This window comes from Elephas maximus, chromosome 9 (genome assembly GCF_024166365.1).
Source record: "Elephas maximus indicus isolate mEleMax1 chromosome 9, mEleMax1 primary haplotype, whole genome shotgun sequence".
NCBI lineage: Eukaryota > Metazoa > Chordata > Mammalia > Proboscidea > Elephantidae > Elephas > Elephas maximus.
Window position 1 is genome coordinate 103,205,605 of NC_064827.1, and position 23,860 is coordinate 103,229,464.

Here is a 23,860-nt window from a genome sequence, read left to right on the forward strand (position 1 = left end):
CTCCCTTGGGGGAGGGGAGAGATTGAAAGCCATCAACACAGAGCTTTAAGACTAAAATGTTATTGTGGCTACATAAAATATTAATTGTAATCAACCAATGTGCTATGGGAGAGTCTTTTATTTAATAGCTATTACTGATACTGCTAATGAAAATTCTAACTATTTAAAAGAGACACGGAGTATACTGGAGAGAAAAAAAAAAATACGAATGTATATGACTACCCTCCAAAGGCATCATGTCATGGTAAGACACATTTACTCCAGTGCTTCAGTCTTGAAAATAAAGGCAATATGCTTTATTTCTAACTGAAGTTAGCCTAAAAATTTATATTAATAATGGCTTTTTTAATGTTATAAATTTCAATTTATGGTAGAAACAAAATTTCTGGGAAGAGATTTCTAAGTGAAAATTATACATTACAGAGAGGTACGGTGGTTGCTCCAGATATTTCTCACAGTAAAAGTTAGTTTCACTTTAAAAAAATAATACTTATATATTTACATATTATTTTCCTCTATTAACAAAACCTTATGTTTATAGAAATACCTTAAAAATAGGAAGTCAATGTACTGGAATAAATTATATAACTTTACTAAATAAATTATAGCTTCAATCAACAAAATATGACATTAATTATGATGTGTATCAATGGTACTAGATGATCAAATCCACTTTTACATTAAAATATCATAATTCAGCTTTATAACTATGGAAGTTTGGACATAGACTATCTACATCTCCAGTTTCTTTAACAGGGTAGATAGATTACTCAGAGAAATAGAATCTAGTATTTCTAGTATTTAAAAACTTACTTGATTTTAGCAATGCAGCAAGAGTGTCTAAAGCAACCCTGTCAACACAACGAGAAAACACAAACAACAACAAAACTAGTAAAATTAATCTAGAAGAGTAAATCCATACAATCTTTTTAGATAAGTAATTATTCTATTATCTATTGCAAAATTTATCCTTGTTATAGACAATTACATATATGGTGTTTCTCAGTATGCATATCTCCCTTCAGCTTAAAATCAGATGTGAGGAAGATTGAGAAATCAACAGAAAAACACCAAAAAAACTTGTTTTAAAAAGAAGAAAATTAGCAATGCCTAAGTATATCAGCAGTCAGATAAATGGAATCAATTGTGGTATCTGTATTTGATCCTGACAGAGTTCACAAATGAACCATTACTATTTTAAGAATCACACTGACTCACAAAGGGATTAAAACAAAAGCAAGCTTTAATACAAATCTAGTTCGTAATTTTTTTTTTTTTTATATCCTCTTCTTAGTTTTCTAACCTGAAAATAGCTGTAAAAAAAACCAAACCCAGTGCCGTCAAGTCGATTCCGACTCATAGTGACCCTACAGGACAGAGTAGAACTGCCCCATAGAGTTTCCAAGGAGCGCCTGGCGTATTCGAACTGCCGACTCTTTGGTTAACAGCCATAGGACTTAACCACTATGCCACCAGGATTTCCAAAAATAGCTTTATCAGGTAATAATTATCATACAAAAAGGTTAAAACAAATGTAAAATATTCTGGAGTTTGGAGGTTTGCGGAGAAGAAGCCCTTAAAACTTTTTTAGCCATAAGTCACCAAACAGAATAAGGAGCCTAACTAATGTCTCAAAAACTCTTACTATTAGACAACAAAGGGATAGTTCTAAATATTGAAGGTGCTTTTATTTTCTTTGACAATAAATAATCATACGTGGTGAAATCAACTGCCATTAATCAACTTTTAAAAGCACCACTTTTTTAATAGCACAATTATCTATGTTCAAATAATTTTTAAAAAATGAGTTACTGAAGAAATGGCACTGAATTTCAATAACTATAAAAACATATGGCTACACACTATAGTACCTCAGCAAGATTTCAAGTAGTATCATTAATTTGCATTAAAAATACATTTGTTTTCAAGCTTAAGCATTTCATTCATCATTAAGCATTTATTGAATGCCTACTAGATACCCACAGCAGCAGCTCCTTCATGGACATAACATTAAAACACAAACTTATCTCTTCCCCAGACAGTTTTGCAGTCTAGATAAAGTAAGAAAATATAAACGCCTAAGGAAAAACTATTCAACAAATAAACAAAAATGAGGCAACAGAGTAGAAGTTGCATACATTAGTGGTAAAGAAGAGGTGGTATGTTCAGATGTGGGGAAAGGTAAAGCCTTCTAACTTCTAACGGATTAGAAGTAAGTTTAAGACAGATAATGACTCGTGGTACAGAAAACAATTCAGGACTAAGTACAGAGCAAGTGCTCAACAACATTCCTTACTGTTAAGTTCTAGAGCAAGTTGTTAATAGTTATAACTTTGGTATAAGCAACCATGTAAAACCTGATGAATGTAATTAATGTCACTAAATTGTACATGTAAAAATGGCACGTTTTGTGTGTGTGGGTGTTGTGTGTGTATACTTACCACAATAATAAAGGAAATAAGCATTACGCGGTTACATATTGAATTTTCATAGCACTGAACTATTGGTTAGAAACTTTCCCTAATTTTATAGTTATACAATAAAATATACATGAGATTATAAAACTATCAGAATAAGGACGGTTTTTAAATTGGTTCTCTGTTTGCAGAGAACTAAATGGATATTTTGAGTGAAGTGCAATTTATGAAAAAAAGGAGAAAGAAAACTATAATTCAGCAAAACTTGACAGTTAGAGACCATTACAGGTACTCTATGTGTTACCTAGTTTAGTTCTTAAAACAACTCTGATCCATAGAATTGGCACATTTTATGGATAAGGAAACTAAGGATTTCAGAAGTTATATAGCTTGCCTAGGGTCACGTAAAAATTAAATGGTATTGAAAATGAATAATTTAAGCATCCTGTTGAGAAATGAAATTGTGAAATCAGAAATATCAGTCTCCTTTTAAGAAGGCAATCTAGTTTTCCACTTCAGCCAAGATAAAGTAACAGGAACTGGATCTACCCTCCTGATACAAATGGAAAAAAAGAAAAACAAACAAAATATATGGAAGAACTGTTTAAGATACTGGACATCGGGAAACAAAGGATAGTGACCCATAACAGACGGGGAACAAGCGAGGGGAGCCCTACCATTACACCAGATTATTACACCTTGAGAGAGTTACCACGCCACAGTGCAGGGAGATGGAACCTAGTTGAGAATAGATTTCCTGAGTTGAACACACACATTCCCTGAGCTGAACACACGGATTCCCTGAGTTAAGGACACAGAGTTGAGGACACGTAGAGTCCAGAGACACCAAGTTGGCCATAGCTCACAGGTAAGAATACTTAAGAAAAAAAGCTATACAGAAAGCCCAGAGATTTTCTGAGGTATAACTATCTACCAGAAGCTGGGAGAAAAGCCATCCAAAAAGACTGGAGAACACTGCCAATGCTCCCACAGGGCTGGGAATAGTGTCTGTTCCCACCAACCAGACCGTAAGCTTTCAAAATTCGTAGGGCCTGCGGTACAGTACTCAGGAGGATTTTACCTCAGTAGTGGGTAATAATCAGCCCTAAACACTGCTCTGATCCCACCTAACAACTTTAAAGGCAAGACTTGAACAGATAAAACTGTTCCCAGTAATTTAACTGTATCCCATGATAAACCTCAAGGATATTTACAGTAATACAAAAATATCCAGCACCCAACAAAGTAAAATTCACAATGTCTGGCTTACAGTCAAAAATTGCCAGGCATGCAAAAAGACAGGGAAAGGAGAGCCATAATGATGAGGAAAAAAACAATCAAAACCAACCCAGAACTGACACAGATGCTAGAAGACAAGAACATAAAACCACTTATTATAATTGTACTCCATGTGTTCAAATAGCTAGAGGAAAGATTTAATATTATGGGGAAAGAAAGCTTTTTGAAAAGTTAAACATACAGCTACCACATGATCCTGCCGTTCCATTCCTAGGTATTTACCCCCACAGAAATAAAAATATATGGCCATACAAAGTTGTGTACATAAATGTTCATAGTGGCTTTATTTGCAATAGCCATAAACTAGAAACTTCCCATATGCCTATCAACAAGTGAACAGATAAACTGTGGTATCCCCATACAATGGAATAGTACTCAACAGTTACAAGAAATAAGTTATTGATACATGCAACAAAGTAAGTGAATGGCAAAACAATGGCGATGCATTAAAAAAAAGTCAGATCACAAAAAAAGGAACATATACCAGATGACTGCGTTTATGTTTTCATTTATATAAAATTTCTGAAAATGCAAACTAATCTACAGTGACAGAGAGCAGAAGAGTGGCTAACTGGAGACAAAGAGGGGTAAGCATTGTGGGGGGCCAGGGAAGGGGGATTACAAAAGGACACAATAAAACTTTTAAGGGTGATGGAAATATTCATTATCTTGATTGTGGTAATGATTTCATTGGTTTATATATGCCCAGGGTACATTACAATTTTCATGGGCACTGGTCCCTTTCTGCCTTCATGGGCCTTTTTCTTCACAAAAAATATTAAAAATATGTATTTTACGACTGCCTTCAATATAAAGATAAATACATTAATATTAGGTATTAAAATATTTTCTTCAAAATAAATGTTCTTTTTCTTTCATATGACCAAAAAAAAAAAAAGGTTAAAACATGATAGAATGAATAGAAAACATGGCCCAGCTATATGCTAATAAAAAAAAAAAATCACACCTTAAACCCAAGGACATAAATAGGTTGAAAATCAAAGGATGGGAAAAAAAATTCCATGCAAATAATAACCAAAAGTGAACAGAGGTGGCACTCTTAACATCAGACAAAGTAGCGTTTAAGACAAAATCTGTCAGGAGAAATAAAGATGGACATTATATAGTGATAAAAGAGTAAATTAATCAAGAAGATTTAACAATTATAAATATATATGCACCCAACATCGATCACCTAAATACATAAACACTGATAGAATTGAAGGGGGAAACAGGTAGTATTACAATAATAGTTGGAGACTTCAAAACACCACTTTCAATATTGGACAGAATGTCTAGAAAGATTAACAAGGAAACAGAGGACTTAAGTGATACTAGAAACCAACCACACTTAACAGACATATATAGAACACTCTAACCAAAAACCACACAATACACATTCTACTCCAGTACACATGGATTCTCCAGAAAAGGTCACATTTTAGGTCATAAAACAAGTCTTGATAAACTTAAAATGACTGAAATCATACAAGTATTTTCTCTGATCACAACTGAGTGAAGCTTGAAATCAACAACAGAAAAAAAAACCTGGAAAATACACACATGTAAATTAAACAACACACTATTAAACTACCAATGGGTCAAGGAAGAAATCACAAATTTTCTAGAGTAAAATGAAAATTAAAGCACAATATCAAAACTTATGGAACGTAGCGGAGGTAGTACTCAGAGGCCTAACTTATGGCAATAAATGCCTACATGAAAAAAGATCTCGAATCAACAGCCCAACTCAGCAACTCTAGGAACTAGAAAGAGAAAAGCAAACTAAGCCTTAACCTACCAGAAGAATGGAAATAACAAAGATTAGAGCAGAAATAAATAAAACTGAAAACAGAAAAACAATGGAATCAATAAAACCAGAAACTGGTTCTTTGAAAAGATTAAAAAATTGATAAACCTTTAGATACACTGACCAAGAAAAGATGCAAATAACCAAAATTAAAAATGAAAGAGAGGACATTACAACTGACCTGATAAAAATAAAGAAAATTGTGACGGATTCAGAACAATTGTGAAACTGAACCAAGAGGAAATAGAAAGTCTCAAGAGACTCATAACAAGAGATAGAATTAGTGGTCAAAAACCTCCCAACAAAGAAAAAAAGTCCCGGACCAGATGCCTTCGCTGGGGATTACTACAAAACATTTAGAGAAGAACTGACCCCAATGCTTGTTTAAACTTTTCCAAAAGATAAAGAAGGAAGGACTACTCCCAAATTTAATTCTATGAAGCAAACATAACGCTGATACCCAAACCAGATAAAAATGCCACAAGAAAAGAAAACTACAGGCCAATGTCTCTTATGAATAAAGATGCAAGAATTCGCAACAAAATACTAGCAAACAGAATCCAACGGCATATAAAAAGAGTAACACACCACGACCAAGAAGGATTTATTCCAGGAATACAGGGATGGTTGAATATAAGAAAATCAATCAACATAATACACCGCATCAATAGAACAAAGGAAAAGAACCACATAATAATCTCTATGAATGCAGAAAAAGTATGTGATAAAATCCAATATACTTTCTTGATGACAACCCTATAAAAAGACAAGAATAGAAGGGAAAATCCTCAATATGATTCTGGCATATATGAAAAGCCAACAGCCAACATTATACTTAATGGATAAAGACTGAGAGCTTTCCTCTTGAAATCATGAACAACAGAAGGGTGCCCACATTCACCACTTCTATTCAATATTGTGTTAGAAGTCCTAGCCAGAGCAATAAGAAGTAAAAGGTATCCAGACTGGAAAAGAAGTAAAATTATCTCTATGCACAGATAATATGATTCTGTATAGAGAAAATCCTAAAGAGCCCACAAAAAAAATTTCTAGAGCTAATAGAGGAATTTAGCAAAGTTGCAAGGTACAAAGTCAACAAGCAAAAATCAGTTCAGTTTCTATACATCAGCAATGAGAAATCTGAAAAGGAAATTAGAGAAAAAACTCCATTTACAATAGCCTCTAAGAGAATAAAATACCTATGAATAAATTTAACCAGGGACATGAAGGACTTATACAATGAAAACTAAAACACTGCAGAATAGAAAAACCAATCCTCAACAAAAAAGAGTGGCTGCTGAAGCTGCTTATTTACAACCAAATACCTCATGGGATTTGGTTTCTTGGTTTGGACGTTTAGGGTCATGGTTTCATGGGACATCCCAGTTAATTGGCCTAATAACGTGTTTAGTGCTTCTGCTCTCCTAATTTGATGAACAGTGCCTGGGGTCTCAAAAGCTTTTCAATTGGCCATCCAAGACACAATTGGTCTCTCTATTCACCTGCAGCAACAGAGGAAGAAGGAGAGTCCAGAATAGGAGGAGGACATGGAACCCGTGACTAAATGCCTCCATGAACAACCGCCACCTCTGCCACAAGACCAGAAGAACTTGATGGTACCCAGCTACCATTACTGCACATTCTGATCAAAGATTCCATAAAAGAATCCTGACCCAAAGGGGGAAAATGCAAAACAGAATTTCAAAATTCTCATGGACTTCAGAATTCTGGAGCCATGGTAGGTAGGTGAACCCCTGAAACTATCATCCTGAGATCATCTTTAAACCTTAAACCAAAAATATCCCCTGAAGTCGTCTTAAAACCAAACAATAGTTTAGCTTAACTAGTAAAATATGTCTGCCTTGAGCACAGAGCTTTTTTAACAACTATCTATATGGCATCAAATTAACAAAGGCAAGTTGAACTATTAATAGGAATCTGAAGGGGCAGTGAGTTTGTTAATGGGAGAGGAACAACTCAGAAAAGGAGGATGAGAGTGGCTGCACAACTTGAAGAATGTAATCAATGTCACCAAACAGTACAAGCAGAAACTGCTGAACTGGTGTTATGTTTGATTGTGTATATTCTCAAGAACAAAAATAAAATTTGGGAAAAAAACAATAGTTTACTAGATTAAAAGAAATGATAAAGTTTAGTGCAAAGTCATCTTTATATTTTTGCCAAAACCTCAATAAAAAGGCACTTAAAAAAAAACTTAAGAACAAAGGAATTTCTGAAATTGCTTGATACTTATAAGCCAGTATGAATTTACAATGCAAAAGTTGCAAAGGAATTTTGAAATACTGGATTACATTAATTGATTAAAATTTCTCACTATCAATATTTTATGCTTCCCCATATTTTTCCAATCTGCATATTTCCCACACAGAGTATTTTCAAGATTAATGTAAAGTTTTCTCCCCGCATACTCTAGAATTAGTTTACCAATACCATTCTATCAATCAATACAACCAATAATGCCTTAAAAAGCAGTCTGTCGCTTATTTATTTAGGAGGAGTGAAGGAGGAAAAGTCCCAGGTACCCAAGAAGTTACATATACTTTAAGTTAAGGCTGGTCCTCGCACTGACCTCCAAACCTGTGGGGAAACTCAAGAAGACAGAAGGGGTTACAACTTCTTGAGTCACCTCCTTCTGAATTAACAGTGTTTAAATCTGAAATCTATTATTGGGAAGATAAGGAAATCCTAAAGGGAAGCATCATCCCTCAAACATAAATGACCTCTCTCAGTCTTCTTCCCACTAAATTCAGGGTATTGTTGAAGGAGAGCAAGAACTAACATAGAAAGCTTTAAAAGTCTGAGTTTTTTTAAATTAGTGGGGAGAACGTTCTGATTACTAAAAATGACAAGAAATCAGATAAAGATGTTTGAACAGTGAATTTTTTTAAGTAAAAATGAAGACAGTTTTTCTGTTTAAAGTAGAAATAGAAAAAATAAAGGAATAATTTAGATAACTATATTTTTTTTATAAAAGTCTGAGATTCACTGATTTCAACATGGCTTGAATATAAGCCATGTGGTATACTACAAAGATACCTTCAAATATTTCTGAAATGTTCTATTTCTCCTAGAAACATTTTATATTGGATTTAGTAACTTGGTTACAATACGGTAGCCTGAATCATGAGATCAGATCCATTAGATAAAAGATAGATTATGAAGTACTTTAAAGATCAAGGGCAGGAATGGTATATTAATAAAGTTTTATTCTTAGCTGGGATTCACTCACACCCACGTTACTACATTAATCACCTATACTAATTATATTACCTTAGCACAGACACTGTGCTTGTTAAATTATTAAATATTAATAACAACCTTATGCTGTAGGCACTACCGTTATCATTTTACAAACATGAAATTGAAGCACAATAGGTTAAGTAAGTTGCTTCCTGTCAAGAGCCTGTAAGTAACAGAAAACCCACTGCCGTCAAGTCGATTCCGACTCATAGCGTAAGTAACTGAGGTTATCTCTAAACCACTATAGTACACTGATTCTGTAAGTTCATACTAATTGTGATTCAATGATTTCCCTTGTCTTGCTACTTTATCAGAAGCTTAGGACTGGGTATCTCTCCATAAGTAAATACGTTAAGCCACCCTACCAAATAATATTTTAATAAATGTATATGCAAGTAAACTCTAATTTTTGAGAAGTGTTCAATCTAAAATATTTTGACCTTTATAAAGAAAGAGTGAAAAGACTGGAAATGTTCTAAACCTTATTTAAGAGTAAAATTTAACAAAACAGTTGATGTGGAAAAGCTCTTCACTATAAAAGAATCACAGCTAATAAATACAGAATGTGATAATTAGAAAATTCACTTTTTGCAATCCCCAATGAAATAAAGGATCTAAGGTATGTCATGAAAGGCTACTAAATCATTAGATGAAAAGTTGATGGAAACATTTATAATGGACGTATCACCGAAGCTCAACATTCTTAAGTGATGCAAAACAAGGTATCCGGCACCACTGATGAAATAATTTTGACAAAAAAAAAAAAAACAAGAATCAAATATAGTCAAGGCTCTAACTCTAAGAGTCTACAGATTTTATAAGGGATGTACCTACTTGTTAAAAAACCCAAGGGTACAGTCATCCCAGCCCAGAGTGTGGAACATCCTACAAGACTTATCACCTCACCCCACCCCACCCCCACCAAGATCCTTCAACAAATAAAGCAAAACAGGAGAGTTTGTTCCTGATTTAATAAGAATAAGAGACGTATCAACCAAATACAATGTAGAGACCTTATCTGAAACCTGACTTGAACAAACCAACTGTAAAAAGACTTTTCTTAGATAATCAGAAAATAACAGATGATATTAAGGAATTGTTACTAGTACTGTAGGGTACAGAAAGGATATTGTAGAAATGCTTAAAGAAAAAGGTTTATATCTGATATTGAGCATATTATGGAATTTACAGATTAACTGTAATAGCTGATATTTGCTTTAAAATACTCCAGAGGGGGGAAAAAAAATAGGGGAGGATTAGATGAAATAAAAATGGCAGATTGCTAATTTTTGAAATTGGGTGCTATACAGGTATCATATATATCGTATCAGGGTTCACAATACTATTCTTTCTACCTTTGTGTATGTTTAGAAATTTCCTAAGTAAGAGGAATAATTCTAATTCAAATAAACCAACTGTAAAAGGAGAACTTTGAGACAACTGGAGAAAATTGAACACAGAATGAATTTTAGATTCTACTAAGGAATAAATAATTTTGTTAGGTGTAACTATAGTATGTTATTTTTTAAAGTCTTTATTTATTAGGACTAATGTCCCAGTGGTTAAAAGCTTGGCTGCTAACCAAAAGGTGAGCAGTTTGAATCCACCAGCAGTTCCTTGGAAAACCTATGGGGTGGTTCTACTCTGTCCTGTAAGGTTGCTACGAGGTGGAATCAATACCATGGCAACAGTTTGGAGGCCTGGTGGCTCAGTGGTTAAGAGTTCAGCTGCTAACCAAAATGTCAGCAGTTTGAATCCACCAGCTGTGTGGCAGTTCTACTCTGCCATATTGGGTCGCTATGAGTTGGGACTGATTCAACAGCAATGGGTTTGGTTTTTGGTTTGAGTTTATTTACTAGAGCTTTATGTTGATGTATTAGGGGAAAATGATAAAATATCTAGGATTGGTTTACAGAAAAAAAAAAGGATACATAATTTATATATATAAAGTATATATTCTTTTTTTGTAAACCAATTGTAGATATTTTATCATATATATAAATACATATATGATAATCCTAGCTATTTTAATTTTTTTTTATATTTTATATATATATATATATGTATGTATGTATATATATATATATGCCTGGGATTTGCTTTAGAAAATTCCAGCAAAACAAGCAGAAGTGTGAAGGGGCAGTAAATTAAATAAAAGTGGCAGAATATTTGTAACTGTTGAATATAATACAAGTAATCAATATAATCATTTCAATGTATTTAATTAGTTTATGCAATATGATATTCACTCTATATATATACTTGAAAAGTTCCATGATAAAGATTTTTTTTTAAAAAAAAGAATGACCTCTAATATGAGTAAAGAAAATATTAAATATAACCAAGTCATTGAAAACTGCTTTCATTTTCTAAGGTCAAAAGGCCTGTGAATGTAACAAGATTAGAAAAAAAAGAAATGACACAATTTTGACAAAATGGAAATGGATAAATTTAAGACATGTTCAGCTAATCATGAAAACGAAGGAGCAATTACTAAAAAAAAAACTGCAGCACTGGGTGAGGAAACAGTAGGCACTCAATAAATGTTTCTGAATGAACAATACTCTATAAAGGATCTTTTTTCCTTATTCACAGTATCTAGGAATGTTCAAAACCTAAATTTATATAAACACTATATTAAATGAATTTAATATATTCTAATTTTGGTACATATTCGAAGGTTAAACTTTATACAAAAGAAAATCTTTATGATAATAGTCACTATTTAAGAACTAAGAAAGAACCCTAGGTACAATTTAATTCAACCTGCTCATTGTACAGACCAAGATAACGAGGCCCAGTATCACACAGATAACCCCTATTTATATTCAAAACATTTACTCACTTCATAAGACCTGAATTCTTCTTACTAAATGGTCCAATAATTTTAAACATCAGTTCCACAACTCCATTTTTCCCTAAGGATACTGAATTCACGGCTGTGGGAGAAAAAGACACAAAATGATTAAAAAACCTCAGTAACTAAAAAGGTGCACACTTCGTGAGCTACACAGCCAAAAACACATACAAACTGTTCAATAAATGTGAAGTTAAGTCACTCCTAAAGTTCACCTTAACCGATCACTCAAAGGGAGGATTCTTTTGTGTTTTGTTTTGTTTATTTTTTATGGGAAGTTGTAAAGAAATTCCCAAACAAGTAATAGTAACTAAAGGAAAAAAATATTGTTATAAAAAACATTTAAGTTGCTCCATTTGTTTATTCAACAAATTTAGTGAACTCTACTAAATACCAGGATGTGAAGATTCACGGAAAAAAATAAACCATCTCTGCATTCAGGTCACTTAGGCTACACCACTGTTGTTGTTAGGTGCCGTTGAGTCGATTCCGACTCATAGCGACTCTATGTACAACAGAACAAAACATTGTCCGGTCCTGCGCCATCCTCACAATCGTTACGCTTCAGCCCACTGTTGCAGCCACTGTGTCAATCCATCCCACCGAGGATCTTCCTCTTTTGCACTGACCCTCTACTTTACCAAGCATGATGTCCTTCTCCAGGGACTCATCTCTTCTGATAGCATGTCCAAAGTACGTGAGACAAAGTCTCACCATCCTTACACCACTGAGGGGCCCATAATCCAGAGTAGAACAGAAGGCATTTCTGGAGAAAATGATGCTTGGGCTTAATTTTTAAGATTAATTTTAAGGTGTTAGCTAGGAATTCTTTCCTAGCTAAATTGGAGTTAAGGGATGGATGTGGCTCTGGGGTATCTCTGAAGACAGGATTAACATGGACAATAGAGCAGAGACAATGAACGACCCAAGTATGAGCAGTTACATGTTGTTAGAGCATGTCGTATCAGACAAAGGCATACAAATGGGAAGATGAGATGGGAATAGAAGCTAAGAAACAAATTATGAAGGGCTCTGTAAGTTGTTAATTCTTTCAGCTACCAAGAATCGCCCAAAAGGAACAACAAATCAGATTTGCTTTTTAAATGAACACACCACCCTGGGGAAGATGGATTTGCAAAACATGTTAGGAGGCTGTGGTCTAGGTAAAAGGCGATGAGAACTTAACCAAAGCAGTTGTAGCAAGAAAAAAAGAGCGAACAATTTTAGCGTTTCACATGAATATGCAAACATTATCTAACCAGAAAACTCTGCCCAACATTTTCAACTCTGAACGAACATCAATAACAAAATTACAAACCATTTTCTAGCCTTCTAGTGGTTAATTCAATAAAATTCCATCAAAATGTAGTTCCTCACATTTTGTATGACTTTAACTTCCTCTGTATCTGTTTATAACTACCTTATCCCTTCTAATTTTATCTCTGTGCTATATTTTTTAATCCAATTCAGTTTTTTTTAAATGAACTGTTTTCCTATTTTCTAATATATACTTTTTCATTTTTTTCTTTACTATTTTTCTGCTTTCCTGTGTTTATTGCTCTGTTCCTAATTTCATTTCCTTACATTCTTTTTAATTATCTAAGTGTTAACTAAGTGCTCAATGCTATTTTCCCCAAGCATGTTTTTGTTGTTATTAGTTGTCAAGCTGATTCCAACTCATGGTGACCACATGTGTGCAGAGGAGAACTGCTCCATGGACTTTTCAAGGCTGTGATCTTTCAGAAGCAGGTCACCAGGCCTGTCTTCCAAGGCTCGCCTTCTGGGTGGGTTTGAACCACCAACCTTTCAACTAGTAGCTGAACACTTAACCATTTACGCTACTCATATTGTCAAGGGGTACGTGTGTGTACATATGTATACATACGTGCATGTATATATGTAAATACATACATATGTACTTACACATACATACATACACATATCTAGCACTTTCATTATCATTATTTTATAATCATATTCTGTAATAACATATACAGGGAAACCTATGTTAGCCAGACTAGACAAGACTGCCTTGTTTTTCCAGGTCTCGAAAGTTTTCCGCCTTTGACAGGGTGCCGGCTTACTATTTTCCTATTCTATTAGTGGAAAATATTTAAGGTTTCCACTTTACACAGGTTCTGGTTTTCACAGGTTTTACTGTATTCTACAATTTCAGTTTTGGTTCTTTGTTTAACCACTCCAATTCCACAGTCAGAGAATAAAGAAGAAAATGGACATCTCATAGGTTTGGGACCTAATATTGTTAAATGAGAATGTGTGTGTTGTGGGGGACATTCAACTGAGGCTCTGTCTGTGTGATCCCTCTTCTAGCCAGCTTTCTCAGAGGTTCCTGTACTATTTATTTTCTGCTCTGCTACTTCCCTACTGATTCTCAGGTGACTATGCTATCCCCTGACTTCCTTCTCAGCTTTCCTCTCATCCAGGAAAACCCAAAGAGGCACTGGCAGGATTTCCAGCTGCCAACACCCTCATATTCAACACTCTTTTCTACAGGCTGCGTACTCATCCCCCTCGCTCAAGTACTTTATAAAATTAAGGGGCATTCTTAAGATTTTGCCAAATCATCTTCTTACCCCACATCCCTTTTGTTGTGGTTGAGGGTAGAGCCGTATTAAATCTTTTCTTTCCTTGTCCACAAATTTTGAAGGTTTATGGAATTACAGTACTTTAAATTTTTCATTTTGTATAATTTCACAACACTGAGGTAACCAAAAGCCGCTCCAAAATACTCACAGTTAGCAGAATATACTCGTAAAAGCTGAAGGCAAGGCAGAACCAAGCGATGATTCTGCAAATTCTGTTTGACCAAATTCAGCGTTATATTCAGAGCTCCGTTAATTCTAGCTTTCACTCCAAATTTTTTGTCTGTTTCAAAAAAAAAAAAAAGATGTCATAAAGCAATGATATTTTAAATTTATGTTATGAACCCATATTATCAAATATAAAGTTGTCCTGAAACAATTAAGATTGTAATCATTTTGTTGTATGATTTTTAGAGCACATCTTGTATTTTTGAAAACTAGTTGAAAGAATGTACTAAGGAACAGGTAGAGGGACAGGGCAGGGAGGAGGAAGGCAGAGGACCCTGACACTTAGATTGCCAGGAGAGGAAAAACATAACTGACCCACTACGCGTGCGAGGCTGTCCAGTTCAACATCTTTCCCAGAAATACCATCTCACAGTTAAGGGTGAGAGTAAAGAATCTAAATGTCCATTATAATATTATGTATTTAATTGAACCTTATTAGTTTCAGGCTTATAAAAGATTAACAGTTTAGACAGAAAATAATGTGGTAAATATTATCAAAAGTTACTATATGGATTGCACTGTGTTCCCCAAAATACGTGTTGGAATCCTAAGCCCTGTCCATTTGGGAACAGGGTTTTCTCTGTTATGTTAATGAGGCCATATCAGCCTACCGTGTGCCCTAAGCCTGATCACTTCTGAGCTATGAGAAAAGCAGGTTACACACAGAAGGAAATACGAATGGCAGATGTCTTAGTTATCTAGTGCTGCTATAAAAGAAATATCACAAGTGGATGAGCTCAACAAAGAAAAATCTTTCTCTCACAGTCTAGTAGCCTAGAAGTCTGAACTCAGGGCATCGGCTCCAGGCGGAGACTTTCTCTCTCTGTCACCTCTGGAGAAAGGTCCTTGTCATCAATCTTCCCCTGGTCGAGGAGCTTCTCAGGCACAGGGACCCGGCGCCCAAAGAATGTACTCTGCTACCAGTGCTGCTTTTTTGATGGTACGAGGTCTCCCCGTCTCTCTGCTCACTTATCTCTTTTATATCTCAAAAGAGACTAGCTTAAAACACAGTCTAATCTTGTAGATCTCAGCACCATAACAGCTGCTAATCCATTTCATTAACACCATAGTGATAGGATTTACAACACACAGGAAAATCACATCAGATGACAAAATTGTGGAAATCACATAATACTGGGAATCATGGCCTAGCCAAATTAATACACATATTTTTGGGGGACACAATTCAATCCCTGACAGCAGGGGAAATAAGATGCCACGTGAAGATCGTCAAGGAATGTCAGAGCTACAGGAGCTGACAGAGAGAACCTTCCCCTTATAGCCAGTGCCCTGAATTCAGACTTATAGCCTCCTAAACTATGAGAAAATAAATTTCTGTTCTTTAAAACTACCCACTTGTATTACACCCACTCCTCACTTATCAATCAGGTCGTTATGTGAAAATCAACGTTATGCAAAAACGGAGGATAACCATATCAGATCACAAAATGGAGGATGGCTACGTCATTACATAACTGTCAAATTGTATCATTATAAAACTCCCAAACCACTGAGAATCACGGCCCAGCCAAGGTGACACATAACCTTAACCATCACAGTCAGCGTTACTCTCACCTCACACCTCCGCATTCATTATGTCAAACATATGCCATCAATGTGCAAAACAGTCAGATTTTTTTTACTATTGTCGTAAATGCGAAATGTCAGAAAACGAGACAGTCAACAAACAATGAGTAGGTGTTATTTCTGTTACAGCAGCACTGGGAAACTAAGACAGTTCCTAAATGGATATATTTAACATAAAAAGAAAAGAAAGAATAAAAGAAGTTCTTGATTTCTCTTCTCACAAAGAGATTAAAAGAGTAAAAGAAAATCTTAAGTTCTTTTACAAGAACTTAAAATATTAAGATTTTAAACAAAGAAAATAACAGTAACAGTACATTTCTTGAACAAGAACTTCAAGTCAAAAAGAACTGAATATTCCTGAAGGAAAATTACTCTCCTCTTACAAGAAAAGATTATAAAAAAATCACTCAAAAAGTCACTTCATAATGCCCTCGAATGACGTAAAAATGAAAAACTAGGACAAAAAGCCAAAGAAATAGCAAATATTTAAAAGGATAAATAAAGGAAAATAAAATAAATGATGAACTACAACTTAAACATTAAAGAAATATAAAATGTAAATTACATCAATAGCTTAATTTCATGAAAAACAGAAAAAAGACAGCTTGGCTCTAATTACAGGAAGAGAAGCAAGAGATAACAAAACTCATCAATAAAGAAGGTTTTCTTATTTTAAATTTAGAAGACAAATACTTTTTCAGCAAAAATCTCAGAAGGGATTCAAATCTCAAATGCAAGAGTTAAGGAAAAATAAAAGACCGCTAACATATTTCTTAAAGTTTAAATAAGTTTAAATCTGAATGTCCCAAAGGTATCAGGAAAATTAAAGTCATCTCAGGGACCTCTCTATAAACCAACACCTACTAAAAGTACTATTTAAATATTTATACAATATATAAAAATACACATGAAATACATACAAATACATAAACTGTGTACACAATACACCCTTACTGTTTCAAATAAACATTTTAACCAAATACTTTCAGAATTAAGACCCAAATGTAAGCCAAAAGGAAATGGCACGAACTCTGAAAAATAACTAAGACTTTAGGAGCCATTTTGATCGCCATGCAGGTAGACAACTGTAGGCTGAACTTAGGTTCTACTGAAGGGACACGTTTCTCCACTAACCTAACCTAAATCAGCTTCTTCCTTTATTCTGTGTCTTATAGTTCCTCAATTTGCATTTTTTAATATTTTGCAAGTTTTACTGTTGTTAACAGTCTAATGATTTTCCATGTCTATTTTGTCTTTAACTAGACTGTAAATTTCTAGCCTGCTGAGAAACAAATATAGAGCAAATATGATTATTAATGAAGAGCAGTACCTTCTACCTCCATGTTCCTCAAACCACTCCCACCCCTTCACCCTCCTTCTAGCCTCAACAATATCCATACACAAGCGTATGCACACACATGCAGACACACTTGTGATTTGAAATACTTTTATTCCTTTTTCTACCGTGTGCAAAGTTATGAATTTGGATCCTCCATTCTTACAGGTCACTCGCCAGCTGACTGTAAAAAGCATTCCATTACTAAGACCAAGAAAAAAGGCAGTAGTTTCTTAGATTCAAAAACATTTAGTAGTTTCAAGGCAGATAAAAATCAGCATTACAAAGACAGCTCCAGATTCAATGATCGTACCGGTGAAATCCTTACCTTTGGGCCCAATCTTTGCAAGAATAGAATGAATCTGTACCATTAACTCTTCATTTGGGGGAGATTCTTTGCTGGTGTTCATCAGTAACTGTAACAATATTTGTGAACCACCTTTGGCGACTAAGAAACTAGCTCTTCGACCTCCTCCTAAAAATTTTAAAAATAATTTTTTTACAAACAGCAAAATCCTCCTGTGACATATTAAGTACCATGACTTGTTAGCACTAATAAACCTTCAAAGTGATGACTGCTAAATGCAAATGAATACCACCAAGGTCACATTTTATCTCATCTACTTTTAGTTAGAAAATGGCTCAGAAAGAGTAAACACATGTGATGCCTAAATTCTAGGTTCAAGATTCTAAAATACATGAGTTGGAGGGGTAGTCTGAGGGATACTGAAAGGCACCACAAACACAGCAACTACAAAAGAGCATGATAGTTTCCAAATTCCAATACTTATAACAGCTTCTATGTGAGCATCAGAAAATTCCAAATAAAGTCCACTGACACACTATTGATCACTGCTGACAAACAGAAATTAGAGCAAAGAAACAAAAACTTACCAGCTGACACCAGCTCAACAAGAATGCTTAAGATATTTAGTGTAGTTTGAAGATCTTTAGTGTTCTGAAATAAAAATTTAAGTTGATTCATTAAAACACTGTAAATATGTGATTCCCGAACTTTTACTATCTGTTGGAAACTAGCTATATTTTACAGATGACCTTTTCAATTTCTCTGAGAGCAAATGTATTCAGGTTTCCACTATTCTTGCTGATCACTCTGGTCTCTTCTTGCCCTTAAGAACTTTTACAAGTCATGTGAGCTTCTATTTTCTTAATATCAACATTATTATAAGAAGAATGAATTTGTCATTTATCATCTTTCTATCAAATATACAAGTAAATGAATTAAAATTTAAAAGACATTACAAGGTATATAGTTGGTCACCTAGCTCCTCTCTCAGGAAGCAGCCGAGTTATCAGCTTCTTGTGTATCCTTCCAAAGTAATGTGCACACATACAAGCGAGGCATGTGGATGTACGTGTATACACAGATTTCTTTCTCCAAATGATATCACCATAAACCAAAAAAAACCAAACCCAGTGCCGTCGAGTCAATTCCGACTCATAGCGACCCTACAGGACAGAGTAGAGCTGACCCATAGAGTTTGCAAGGAGCGCCTGGCAGATTCGAACTGCCGACCCTTTGGTTCGCAGCCATAGCACTTAACCACTACGCCTCCAGGTTTTCCGATACCATCCTACTACCTTGATATTTTTACATGTTGATAAATAAAAGCGTCTTCATTCATTTTAAGGACTACATGATATATTTCATTAGAAGGCTATGCTACTATTTATGTAACCAGTCATCTTCCAATGAATTTTCATGGTGTTTTTAATCTTTTCCAATTAAAAACATTACAAAAAATAGCTAAATACATATATTTACAGGTAATCAAGTATGTCAATATGTGAGATAAACTTCTCAAATTTCTGGGTCAAAGAGTGCGAGTATTTCTTTTGATAGAATATTATCAAATTGTTCTCCAAGGAGAAATCTGTAATCCCATCAGCAATGCAGAAGAGTACTTATCTCCCAAAGCCCGGACAACCAATCTAATAGGTGAAAATGTTCACATGTACACTTTGGTTACACTTCTCTTATTAAAAATGATGCTCGACCTTAAGTGCCATTTGTGCTACTGCTTCTGGGAAGTCAGTTCATAACCTTTATGCATTTCCTTCTTACTGATTTATAGAAGCTCTTTGTATATTAAAGAAACTATAATTTCTATAGGAGTGGAAAATATGTTTCTCAGTTAGCCAAGTGTCTTTTGATTTTTTACGGTTTTTTTTTAAATCCACTTTTGTTAATGTAGTTAATTTTTCAATCTTTTCTTTCACAGCTCCTGTTTTTTTTTTTCCCCAGACTTAGAAAAGCCTTTCGTTGTGAGAGTATTTTAAAATTTCTCCCATTGCTTCCTCTAGTACTTTTATGATTTCATTTCCATGCTTAAATTTTTGCTTGATGTGGAATTTTGGTGAAGAATGTGAGAAGGATCCAAATTTATGTTTTCCCAGGTAGCTAACAATTTGTCCCAACTTCACTTATTAAATAATTCCCCCACTCCTCACTGATTCAACATGCTACCTTTATCAAATAGTACAAATACCCATTAAGTATTTTAATTTAGTTTCCGAATTTTTCTTCTGTTACACTGATGTATACCTACTCGTGTACAATTTCTAAACTATTTTATCTACTGAAGCTTTTATACTATGGTTTGATACTTAGTAGGTCTAGTCCTTTCTCGGAACCCTGGTGGCACAGTGGTTAAGAGTTCAGCTGCTAACCAAAAAGGTCAGCAGTTTGAATCTACCAGCCACCCCTTGGAAACCCTATGGGGCAGTTCTACTCTGTCCTACAGGGTTGCTACGAGTTGAAATTGAATGGTCAGCAACAGGTTTGGTTCTTGGTTTAAGGTTTAGTACTTTTTCAGATCTTTTTTTTTTTATATAAATTTTCTTCTTATTCTTCCTTATTTTTTTTCCCTCACTTGGACTTTAGAAACAAAAGTGTTATTGGTTGTATTGAGATCATTTTAAACTGACAAATCAACTTAGGGAGAAATGACTATCACGATGCTAAGACTTCCTATCGAAGAAAGTGAATTCATTCTCTGTGCTTAACACTGCACTGAATAAAACGTATAATCCCGATTCGGAGTGCATCCTGGTGGCCCACCCAAAACTTTTACACTGGCATAGAAATTTAATTATCATCAACATAAGTTATTCAACCAATATACGTGGATATGGACAAATGACAAATGTGTATCAGCTAACATAATATGATGGCTCTCAATTCAGTCACTTGTTTTAAACTGAAGATTTCTTTCCCACTAGAGCTTTATTTTCTGTTACCAATTAGAGTAACATATTGAGATTAAAATTTATGCTGGCCATTATAATCACAGAGAAATACACTTAGATATCCGCCTACTACATAATATTCATACCACTGTTCTAAACGATAGTTTAAAACATAAAATGAATTTTCATTAGTTGGCTTTACCTCTAACTAAGATAAAAATTTTACATATCACATACATTCTTTTCAAGTTTGCTTAGGATTATTAGCTACATAATTAAAAGCTATTCGTGAATTTACCTCTAATGTTGACAGCAGAACTTCCATTCCTGTAGAGCCTTTGGCTGTCATCTCTTTTCTTGTTTTTTCTGAAAAGTAGAAAAAGTTTTATTCTAAAGCATGAAAGCAAAAAAAAAGCACACATAGTTTTATTATCATATAGCTCAGTAACTTTCCACTGGTCCAGTAAATATTCTAAATCGGTCCCTAGGTGTTTCTACCATTGATGCTGCTACTAACGTCCCTTTTTGCACATATGGGGCCCTGGTGGCACAGTTGTTAAGGGCTCCGCTGCTAACCGGTCGGCAGTTCAAATCCACCAGCCACTCCTTGGGAACCCTATGGGGCAGTTCTACTCTGTCCTATAGAGTTGCTGTGAGTCAGAATTGACTCGACAGCAATGGCTTTGGGTTTTTTGGTTTTGCATATATGAATGGCGCCCTGGTAGTGCGGTGTTAAAGCACTCAGCTGCTAACCAAAAATGTCGGCAGTCTAAACCCACCAGCCGCTCCCCTGCAGAAAGACGTGGTGGTCTGCTTCCGTAAAGATTACAGCCTTGGAAACTCTACCCAGCAGTTCTATTCTGTCCTACAGTGTCACTAAGAGTTGGAATCAACTCAAAGGTAGTGGGTTTGGTTTTGGTTTGCATATATGAATATTTCTGCTAGATATTTAGAAATAAAACTGCAAATACATCAAAGGATATATCTGTATTGGAACTTTAATAAACATTGCCAAACTGGTCTTCAAGTAGGCTGTTATAATTAACATCCCATCAATAGTATGGAAAAGTACTGTTCCTTCATACACTCACCAATATTAGAAATGAAAAGTATACTATTACCAGTGAAATTTGATAAGTGAGTTACACAATGTAAAACTTTCCTAATGGTGGTTAATTTGTTTAGAAACTTTTGCCTATTCTTCAGACCTACACTGATTTCATAAACTCGATATACATTTAATACAGGTTTTCAACTTCTAATGTTAGAAAGCAAAAGTGCTGGCAAATCCTTTTCCCGTAAAGCAAGATGAGACTATCAAAAACAACCATTTCAGGGCTCTGAAAGTCAACAACAAATTCAGAAGCATTTATTCATGAAAAACTACTGAACTTCAAGTAAGAAGAGTGGGAATCTGTGACTGCTCCCATTCCCCACCTCTCTCCCCCAAGGTGGCTTAGTCTGTAAGGTAGTTCTGTCAGCGCGCGGGTAGGCCATGAAACCCGCAGCTGTAACTCTTACTGAAAGAAGGAGCTCACTTGATTTGGAGCAGAAGGCAAAAAACCCACCCGCCCCGCTGTAATGTCAGGGAAAGTGGCAATCTCAGAGGTAAGCAAACAGGCAAGGCCACTGCGGTGGTGGTCCTGATTGGGACATACAGCAAGCTAGCCAGAAATTTAAGAGGGAAATTCTAGAAAAGAGACAGACACAGAGGGGCTTGGTAAGTCCACACATCTGTGGCTGGCTCTAAGACTGTATGCAGACACAGGGAAGGCCAGAGAGAGTCCAAGCTAACCACGCATCACTGGCTGACACTGAGGCTGAGCACATGTGCTCAATCCCAGCACTGCTGACATTTGGGCCTTTCTTGCAAAGGACTGTTCTATGCATTAGAGAATGCTTAGCTGCATCGCTGGTCTCTACCCACTAGATACCAGTAGCAACCCCTCCCCTAGTTTTGACAACCAAAGAAAGTCTGCAAACATTGCCAAATGAAACCAAGTGAAGGACAAAATCACCCCTGGTTGAAAACCACCGAGCTAAACAGACCAAAAAAATAAAAAGGGGATACAAACGACCAAAATCAGGAACAGAAGAGGGGGACACATCATCTCCCACCCTACAGAAATCAAAAGGATTATAAAAGAATATTATCAAAAATGTTATGCCTACAAATTAGACAATTTACATGAAATGGATAATTAAAATAAATGATTCTAAGGAAAAAATCAGGGCAAATTACAAAAAGTACCGTGCACATTGCAAATAAGTAGTACAACATTAAAGACAGAAAATGTAATGCATCCAAGGGGCAAACTGTGGGAGTTTGTAAGTTTCAACTGTGTGAATAAGCTGTGCTGCAGGGTTTCTACTGTTTATTAATTGTTAATATTTGTTAAATATTAATTATTGCTTATTGTCATAATTCTAAAATTACAAACGTGTCTTAAGTAAAATTTGGAATTTACCTCATTCCTATCCCACTGATATAACTAATGCTAACAATTTATATGTTTCCTTTTTTTTTTTAACCTGCTTATTACAAACATATGTGGCGCAACTGGTTTGTGAACAGCTGCTAACCAAAAGGTTGGTGGTTCAAACCCACTCAGCGGCTCGGTGGAAGAAAAGGCCTGGTAATCTGCTTCTGTAAAGAACAGCCAAAGAAAATCCTATGGAACAGTTCTACTCGGTAACACATGGGGGCGCCATGAGTCGGGGGCTGACTCAACAGCAGCTAACAACAACAACACACAAACACTGTACACATATACAATGGTTTACTCTGCACAAAAACGGGGCCAATACATGCCCAGGTACATGAACCAAAGAAACTTGCTTTTTACTTAATATACTAAATTCAGACTTCAAGTTTGATTCATTCAGTTCCATTGTATAGTTGCATATTACAGCTATAAAGTCCCACAGTTTGGCTGTATCAAAATATATTCAACTATTCTCTCAGGGATGGATATTCAGGTTGCTTCTTGATCTTTGACATAATAAACATTGCTGTAATACACATCTTCAGACATTCTTTCATATTCAAATTTGACATATTTCAGTGAAATAAATTTCTGAAAGTGGAAATGCCTTCAAGTAGCATGCACACTTCTAACTTTAATAAATATTACCAGATTACTTCCTCCAAAGTTTGTAATAATTACTGCACCAACAACCCAAAAAACCCAGTGCCATCGAGTCACTTCTGACTCATAGCGACCCTACAGGACAGAGTAGAACTGTCCCATA

At 35.1% G+C, this 23,860-nt stretch overlaps 1 protein-coding gene across 3 annotated transcripts in view; it reads right to left on the reverse strand.

Annotated features, from left to right (window-relative positions):
* The window catches only part of AGTPBP1 (ATP/GTP binding carboxypeptidase 1), a 186,516-nt gene that overhangs the window by 118,404 nt on the left and 44,252 nt on the right, over window positions 1-23,860 (reverse strand). For all 3 annotated transcript variants that reach the window (XM_049895307.1, XM_049895309.1, XM_049895308.1), the window contains 6 exons: window positions 20,907-20,974; window positions 18,293-18,356; window positions 17,727-17,873; window positions 14,399-14,530; window positions 11,633-11,726; window positions 814-851 (listed from right to left, as the gene is read on the reverse strand). In XM_049895307.1, coding sequence (XP_049751264.1) covers window positions 814-851; window positions 11,633-11,726; window positions 14,399-14,530; window positions 17,727-17,873; window positions 18,293-18,356; window positions 20,907-20,974 — 543 coding nt within the window. The remainder of the gene's footprint in view (window positions 1-813; window positions 852-11,632; window positions 11,727-14,398; window positions 14,531-17,726; window positions 17,874-18,292; window positions 18,357-20,906; window positions 20,975-23,860) is intronic.